The 9,839-nt window shown below is 36.8% G+C and overlaps 1 protein-coding gene across 1 annotated transcript in view; it reads left to right on the top strand.

The window, feature by feature from the left end:
* LOC308696683 (receptor-type tyrosine-protein phosphatase mu) overlaps positions 1-9,839 on the top strand; it is a gene marked incomplete at its 5' end in the record, with an annotated part of 223,988 nt that overhangs the window by 93,210 nt on the left and 120,939 nt on the right. The window contains one exon of the mRNA XM_081375579.1: positions 2,475-2,768. Coding sequence (XP_081231705.1) covers positions 2,475-2,768 — 294 coding nt within the window. The remainder of the gene's footprint in view (positions 1-2,474; positions 2,769-9,839) is intronic.

The following is a 9,839-nucleotide window of genomic DNA, read 5'->3' as shown; positions in this document are numbered from 1 at the left end:
CTGCCAATGGAGTGATAAAAATAATCTTGGTTTTCATTTGAATTAAGATTTTTTTTATCACCTTTTTTTTTTTTTTTTTTGCTTGTTTTAAGCAAAAACTCACTTCATTTAGATTTCTCCTCCAGACAACAACACCATGGGCCCTATTTTAACGATCTGAAACGCAAGTATCAAGCGCGAAACGCAAGTAACTTTGTGGGCGGATCGCGGGCGCTGTTGCGGGATAAATGAGTCTTGCGTCCGACGCAAATCTAAAATGTGTTGGTCTGAAGTCGCTTCATTACTCATAGGTGTGGTTTGGGTGTAACGTGAAATAAACCAATCAGAGCTACATCTCACATTCCCTTTAAGAGCAGGCGCGCTTGTTCCATGGCGGATTGCTATTATAACGGCGGATTTGCCAGGAGCGGTTCACAGCCGAGGAGACCGGCGTTCTCGTCAGGGCCGTAAAACACAGAGAAGTGACATTGGGGACGGAGAAACACACCCAGATTAGCTTCGCTTAAACAGGCGTATGATCATTTGGGTAAATGTGTAAGCTAGATTTATGCCTATTTTTCACATCTTAATGGACACCACAATGATTTCCCTCGTGTGGAATATTGTTCCTTGTAATAATGTATGGTTTTCTAAAATGAGAACTGCTGTGTCTGTGTGTAGATGAGAGAAACAAAGTGTGTGTGTGTTGTGCACACGCTACATTATGGCCAAGCATGCGCCCTTAAAATAGCCTCTGAATAACATGCGCAATGCACCACTGACTTTAGACGAGGTTTCTTCTGGTCAGTGGCGGAATTGTTTTCTGAAACTGCAAAATAGCACCAGGGAACGTTTGCGCCGGAACACGCCTCCTCTTTTCGCTGAACCGCCCCCGGGAGCGCAAGTTCATTCCCTAATTTACCGGCGTGCGTCTGTGGAGGGAAGAGTCCGCTGTGCGCGAGTGCAAAATAGGAATGATACATGCGTCGCTGTATGAAGTCAATTGCGCTGGGTGCGAGATATGTCTTTTTGTCTTGGGGAAAAAATCTAAATTAAGTGAGTTTTTGCTTAAAACAAGAAAAATAATCTTGTTTTCCATTTTTTTTTCTTACCCCATAGGCAGATAATTTTGCTTGTTTTAAGCAAAAACTCACTTCATTTAGATTTCTCCCCCAGACAACAAGACATAATACCTAATGGCATTTTACTCATCTAGTAAAAGCTTCTTGATTTAAGATTTTTGAGTTATTTGGACTGGAAACAAGATGAAAATACTGAGCAAGAAAAGCATTTGTTACGGTGTGAAGAAACTCACAAAGGCGCTGAGCTTCTTCATTTCTCCTCTGAGTGATTCCTGAGTAAATATACAGTAAATATGAACGATAATGCTTTATTGTGTGTGTGTATTCGCCGGAGGACTGATACGCTGTAGATGATCAGTTTTGATGTGTTCATCAATGCTCGTATCCCGAACTCTCACACACACTGTAAACGTGTTTCATTTCAGACGCAAGCAGTTTGTTGTGATCGGTAGCCGGAAGGAGTTTGATTCTGGTCACCGAAGCTTTATGTTTTTATTATTTTTATTTACACAGTGTGTGATCATTTGAGTGGATCATATGAAATGACACACAGACTGCTTCCCACTCTTATTAAAGGGGTGGTTGATTATGATTTGACTTTTCTAACTTTAGTTAGTGTGTAATGTTGCTGTTTGATCATAAACAACATCTGCAAAGTTACAACGCTCAAAGTTCAAAGCAAAGCGAGATATTTTATTTGAAAGAAATCGCTTTTTAAGGACTACAACAAACGGCTGGTAGAGACTACACCACATTCCTCCCGGGTTAGTGACATCACAAACCCTAAAATTTACATAAACCCCGCCCCCGGGAATTTATAGATTATCATGACAGAATATGCTAATCAATGAATAGAAGATAACTACACATCAGCTTCATAAACTCATCAACTAACCATTCAGAAATGTCCTGTTGCTTCTACATGTTGTCACTTCTTCTCGAGTCTCACCATCATTGTCTGACTCCGGTTTGAACATAAAAGGCTAAAAGTTGTTGAAATGTTCAGTGTGTGTGTGTGTGTGTGTGTGTGTGTGTGTGTGTGTGTGTGTGTGTGTGTGTGTGTGTGTGTGTGTGTGTGTGTGTGTGTGTGTGTGTGTGTGTGAGGTAATCAGAGCTGCTAACACACACACACACACACACACAGACACACACACACACAAAAGCTCTTGTAGCTCCGCCCCCTGCGCCGGGAGCAGCAGCTCATTTGCATTTAAAGAGACACACACAAACGGTGCGTTTTTGCTCACCCTCAAAAAGTGACAATTTTAACAATGTAAATAAAAATATCTGTGCAGTATTTTGAGCTAAAACTTCACACACACACTCTGGGGACATCAGAGACTTATTTTACATCTTGTGAATAGCGCATTATAGGACTCCTTTAACACTGAATGTGGTGTGTGTGTCCCCTAGAGCCGCCGGTCCCCATCGCTCCTCCTCAGCTGATGGCGGTGGGAGCCACGTATCTGTGGATCCAGCTCAACGCTAACTCCATCAACGGAGACGGGCCGATCGTGAGCCGTGAGGTGGAGTACCGCACCGTCTCCGGCTCCATGTACGACCTGCAGCCCGTCGACAAAACCTCACACAAGATCGGCCACCTGGACCCCGACACGGAGTACGAGATCAGCGTGTTGCTGACGCGGCCCCTGGATGGAGGAACCGGGGCCCCGGGGCCCCCGCTGAGAGCCCGCACCAAATGTGCAGGTAAACCCGATCGGCTGATGGATGTTGAGTCTGGTGTAAGAAACACTGCGTGATGTACTGTTAAAACCTTCTGGTGCTCTTCGGTCGGTAACATTTACGTTTTTTTTTTTTTTCTTCATCGGAATGGAGCGAAACTTCATAAATGTTTCGGCAATTGCTGTGTGAGCACACAAAACAATCATGGACATGATTTGAACAGGTTAAATGGTCCTGAAAGAAATAGTCCCACTTGAGCTCCTCGCGGTCAGAAATGAGCACATTAGATATGAATGTAAGACGAGTTTCCTCTAGTGGAAGCGTTTGGCACTGCAGCCGAACAACATCTCACTGAACGATCATTTCTTGAGATATCAAGCTCAGATTTGGAACACAGATTGTTTAGATTTATGGCTTTGACTTTCTTGCACTTTTTGAAATATATATTTCATATAAAAATTGAAAATAGTATTTTTGTGCATTTTTCATAACAATAAACGTGAAATTCTGTAACTTTTTTTAAGTTCACTTTATTAAACTTTTTTTGCTTCAGCAATAATTCGCCGAGTGTCGTCTTTGAAAAGAGATCAAACTTCAGTCTGTCGCTCTAAAGCATTCAAGATTTACCAGTTTAAGTTGGAAATTTGATTTTCAGGTCTATGCTCAAAACGTGAATATATGGATTATAAATACAGCGTAAATATAATGTAGTATCATAAAATCCCCTAAAAATACAAAATATTAAATAAAAAAAACATTATCAAACTAAAATATAGTACATTCCATTCATTAAAATAAAAAATAAAAACATTCGGTCATTTTTGACCACCACGCGAAGATCACCAGAGGGTTTTAATGGGGATTACATCCATTATTTACTCTCCCTCATTTCTTTATTCTGTTGAACATAAAAGAAGATATTTTGTTTAAGCTCCCATTGACTTCCGTTGTATACTTTTGTCTATATAATGGAAGTCATTGGGAACCAAAACTGTTTGGCTGCCGACATTCTTCAAAATATCTTCTTTTATTAGTGATGCACGACATATCGTCCACCACATCGGCATCGTCTCGAGTTTCTTCCGGGAACGAACACGTCACAGTATTCCTCATTATAATAATTAATGCACAGAATAAAGGGGCGGGGCCTGGTTGAGTTAGTTAGTAGTGTGTTAAACTGGCGGTTATGGAAAGGGGCGGGGCATTTCCCAAACACACTCAAAGCGCTCGACCAATCACAACACACTGCTCCAGCCGACCAATCAGAGCACAGTGTGCTTTTCAGAAGGAGGGGCTTCATAGAGACAGGAAGTAAACAGAGCGTTACTGACAGACTGGGAAGAGAGGAGCCGCAACAATGGAGAATATGAGGAGAATAATCAACATTCCAGCAGGAAAACCTGTTCTAGTGGAGAAACAACATTAAGACTCTGTAAAAGGCACAGGTCCTGTTTTATATCTCATGCAGTATATCACTGTTTTTTAACTTGTTTATACTTCAAAAATATTGAATAAATGTGCCAGTGCAGTGAGACAAAGTCAATATTTGAAAACTAGCTTTGCTTCTCTTTCTTGAAAATAAATATTTTCAGGGGTTTTTAGATCTTGAATTACCAAATTAGACACACACACTGCGTAAGAATGTGATGTTTTGTGTCGCTACAGCTGTGCTTTATTTAATTTTAATGACACTTCACTTGTGTATCTCAAAACTATGATTTTCCATCTGCTCTCGAAGGCCGTTGGTGATGTTGATGTTTGAGTTCAGTGTCCTCTCGTACCTGACGCTGCGTGTGTGTGTGTGTGTGTGTGTGTGTGTGTGTGTGTGTGTGTGTGTGTGTGTGTGTGTGTGTGTGTGTGTGTGTGTGTGTGAGCGATGGACAACTGGAGGCTGTTTCTGGGGTCTGACCTCCTGCTGAAGGTTTCGCTGTTTCTCATTTCTGCAGAGCTGATGGCGATGGATGAGTCTGTGTCTCTGGCCTTCACAAGAGGCCTTCAGGGGTGTGTGTGTGTGTGTGTGTGTGTGTGTGTGTGTGTGTCTGTGTGTCAGTGCTGTTCCTGGTGTTTGTTTTGAGCAGTTAACGTTTGCATTCACTGTGTGTTTGTGAGTCTCTCTGTTGGTGTTGCTTCAGAAACAATAAGTGGCTCATAATTTACCCAAAAATTAAACATAAAGCATTAGATTATTGTTTTAAAAGGAAGCAATCAAAAATGTTCCAATATGAGGAACTGCATGTAAAGTCTCAGCTGAGATTCCTGATGATCACATGATCTCTCCATCTTCCCACTAACTTCCCACTAACAGTTTGCAGGAGAACCTTCATCGGCTTCTTCACGTTCATGTTTCAGATTCACTCGTTCATTATCAGCTGAAGCTTCATGCAGTCCTGTGTGTGTGTGTGTGTGTGTGTGTGTGTGTGTGTGTGTGTGTGTGTGTGTGTGTGTGTGTGTGTGTGAGAGTCCTGTCCTTACAGCCTGTAGTCACTCATCAGGTGTTTAACACACACACACACACACACACACACACACACACACACACACACACACACACGCACACACACAGATTCTCCTCAGCCTCTTGAGTCTTTGTTCTCTCTTTGCCGAGTTTAATGGAAGTCCAGTGACAGAGAGAAACAAACGTCCAGAGAGAAGCGAGTCGTACCCTTGAGAGTGAGTTATTCATCGCGGCCCAATGCGCTGTCGCTTCACAAAGACGCTCCTCTAAACGCGTGTTTTTACTCTTCAAGAGCTTTTATAAAAGTAAGTCCGTCCGCATTGATATTCTCCAGTCAGAGCAACATCTGGATGAAGCGTTCTGTGTGCGCTCGCGACCCAGCAAGGTCACGCTGATCCGCCATTCTTCTGTCGCGAGCCGTTGTGTTCGTGAGGACGGAAGCTGTACAGACCGTACACTGCACAACATGCTGCTCTTACTTCTTTCTTTGTGTTTTTGTCTTGTTTCCAGTCCAAATATCTAAAAATTCTTAAATCAAGATGCATTTGCTAAAGTAGTAAAAGACCATAAGATATTAAGTCTTGTTTTCTGGGGAAATAAATAAAAATTAAGTGAGTTTTTGCATAATCTGGTTTCTGTTTGAATTAAGATTATATTTCTCACCCCATTGGCAGATCATTTAGCTTTTTTAAGCAACAACTCACTTCATTTTTATTTATTGCCACAGAAAACAAGACTTAATATCTTATGGTCTTTTACTTTTCTGGCAAATGCATCTTGATTAATTTTTTTATTTTGATATTTGGACTGGAAACAAGACCGAAACACTGAGTAATAAAAGCTTTTCTTGCAGTGCAGGAGCGGCTCATGTTGTGGATCTCCAGCGCCGTCTTCCACAGAAAGAGCTTTATTCATACGTGTTTCTTTGGTCCCTGCGACTGTGGAAACTCTAAAGCTTCATAACAGAAGCTCATGTGATTCATTCAGGCTCATTTGAGGATTTTACTAGGGCTGGGTAAAAAATATTGATTTCTCGATTTTAATCGATTCTCATTTTTACGAACCGATATCGATTCTTAAATCCCAAGAGTCGATTAGTCATCCTGTTTTCAGTTGATGAATGAATGGAACATTGTTGCGCGCATCCTATCCAATAAATCACAATAATCTTTGTGCTTTGTTACTATTGATATGAAACAAAGTCTCAGATTTCAAATTACGTCCATTTTCTTACGAAATTCAAAAACATAAATAGCGTTTTGGCGCTGTGGCGTGAGATCTATGGAGATAGAATTGTGTCTTTATTACATGCGAGAAAATAAATGATCTGAGAGAAAAAAAAAAGTTTGAGAGAAAAAGTTATCACACTGATAGCAAAAAAGCATTTCATGAGAGAAAAAAGAATATTTAAGAGAAAAAGTTTTCATACCAGTAGCAAAAAAAAAAAAAGTGCTCAACTAAGGCAGAGGCGGCATGTATGCCGGTGAACCGAACATATAATGATTCAGTTCGACTCATAGGGGTTCGACTCCCAAGACAAGACGATGCTCACCCGACTGGCCAATAGGAACGTGGCCCCGCCCATGACACAATTTTCACAGTGAAAGCAAAATCTGACACGAGAGCAAGAAATTGCATCGAGAGCATAGAAAAGCATTTTGAGAGAAACACTCAAAAAATATATATTTGAGAGTTTTTGAGATTTGAGAGCAAAAAATATATATTTGAGAGTTTTTTTCAAAGTATTTTGAGAGAGATTTTTTTTCTCAGAAATAATTTGAAAAATTTCAAATGTATATTTTTTATGTTCTATGAGAAAATACTTTCTCTCAAAACTTTTTTAGTCTCAAATATTATTATTTTTTGCCATTGGTATGAAAACTTTTTCTCTCAAATATTCTTTTTTCTCTCATGAAATGCTTTTTTGCTATCAGTGTGATAACTTTTTATCTCAAACTTATTTTTTTTCTCTCAGATCATTTATTTTCTTGCATGTAATAAAGAGACAATTCTAGCTCCATAGAGATCGCTCTGGCTCAGCTCTAGAGAAGCACATGATCTTCTCCTCCGCCTTAATAACACCAGTTACAGCGCGAGATAAACATGAGTGAGCGTCTGAAAGTGTGTTAAAAGATAGAGTACAACTTATCGAAGTCCGTATCATGTGACATGGAATCGCCCAATCAGTGTTTCAACCGTGGAAAGACGTCAGTAAACAATGTCATGTAACGTCACATTTACCTCAGAAAAACCATATCCAGTGACCATAAACTCGTTAGTCAGCGAGAAAAATTAACTCTAGAGAGGAGCATTTTGTTAAATATATGCACCATATTACATATTCATTATAATTGTTAATATTCTTAAATTTTTAATGCATGTTTGAATAAATCTGGCAGGTTTTTATGACAGCCACCATTTAAATGTTTATATTTCATATAACTTTATTATTATATAAAAAAAGTGTAATTTAAGTGTTTGTAACTACTCTCATAGTTTACAGCATTAGTTTAGAGATTTTATAATAGTTAAGAGATGTTTTCCTTGAGAAAATTTGCCATGTATTGTACCTGATATCCAAAATAATCAATATTGAATCGAATCGAATTAGAATCGAATCGAATTGTGAAATTTGTGTCAATACCCAGCCCTATATTTTACACATTATTTGACATTAAATCGTCAAACTCTTATTTTTTTATTTTTATATTGTCAAACTCAAATAATCGTCATTCAAACCTGAGGAGAACCTGATTTTCTTTCATTTGTTTTCTTTCTTATTCATTATTTTCTCTATTTTTTTTTAGATTCTTAATCTCTATTTTCTTTTTTTCATGTAATTTGCCTTTTTTTCTTTACACTTACAGTTTTTTCCAATTGCTAACACACAATTTTGCAAACTAGGCTGGTTTTATCAAAATACTCAACATAAAACCACACAAAACCACACACTTCAGTTCGCTCGCAAGCTTCGCATTTTTATGAGTTTTTACACATGGACATTTTTGTCCTCTGTGTAACTTTTTTTAATCGACGCACAAGAGTTAAAGAACTTCATGCCAAAAAGGTTCTATATAAGAATAAATGCATCATATTTTCATTTTTTTTTTTTCAATTTCATTTCATATTTAATTTTTTTTTCTATTGATAAAGTATGTTTATAAGTTGTTTGATTCAGTTAAAATTAAAAATGAATTAAAACTAAATCAATAAATTAAAGTAAATGCATAATATGATTGAAGATCTAAAAAGTTATATATATATATATATATCTGAAGCTCCTTCCGAAACCGCTTAAGCTTCTATATGAAAGCTTTCCTTCATTTGTCCCTTCTTTCTCTGGTGTTTCTGATGTCGTTCATCATCTGTAATGGCAGCTGAGTGGAAGCAGATGAGCTTCACTGCTAATGAAGATAAATTCACTCCTGGCTGTTTGTCTCCTTTTTATTTTTTTAAGTTGTGTGAGAAATTAAATAAATAACATAAAAATCTGCTTCAGCACTTTTGCAGGCTGTTTGTAAACTCATCTCTCTCTCTATCAGTCAGTCATGATGTATGCGGTGTCGGACGCCCCGCGCCGGCGTCACGCGGAGAAGACGTGTTTCGTGAGACTGAAACCTTAGAAACACTCGCAGTTGTTCTGTGGAAGAGATGATCGTTCTGTCATCGTTTAATCTCCCTCGTGTCGTTTGACTTTCACAAAAGCTCTCAATGCATTTGTTTTTCACTGGAGATCAGCTTCAGAAGCTTCACTTATACTGTATATTACACTTATATATTACACTTATACTGTATATTACACTTATACTGTATATTACACTTATATATTACACTTATACTGTATATTACACTTATATATTACACTTATACTGTATATTACACTTATATATTACACTTATACTGTATATTACACTTATATATATTGCACTTATATATATTACACTTATATATTACACTTATACTCTATATTACACTTATATATTACACTTATATATATTACACTTATATATTACACTTATATATTACACTTTTATATATTACACTTATATATATTACACTTATATATTACATATTACACTTATATATTACACTTATTTATTACACTTATATATTACATATATATTAAACTTATATATTACACTTATTTATTACACTTATATATTACATATATATATATATATATATATTACACTTATATATATTACACTTACATATATTACACTTATATATATTACACTTACATATATTACACTTATATATTACACTTATATATTACACTTATATATTACACTTATATATATTACACTTATATATATTACACTTATATATTACACTTATACTCTATATTACACATATATATTACTCTTACTGTATATATATTACACTTATATATTACACTTATATATATTACACTTATATATTACACTTATACTGTATATTACACTTATATATTACGCTTATACTGTATATTACACTTATATATTACACTTATATATTACACTTATATATTACACTTATATATATTACACTTATATATATTACACTTATATATTACACATATATATATTACACTTATATATATTACACTTATATATTACACTTATTTATTACACTTATATATTACACTTTTATATATTACA

This window comes from Scardinius erythrophthalmus, assembly GCF_964197995.2.
Source record: "Scardinius erythrophthalmus genome assembly, chromosome: 9".
NCBI classification, from domain to species: Eukaryota; Metazoa; Chordata; class Actinopteri; order Cypriniformes; family Leuciscidae; genus Scardinius; species Scardinius erythrophthalmus.
Note: the sequence above shows the minus strand (reverse complement) of the source record. Positions and strands in the feature narration are given on the sequence as shown.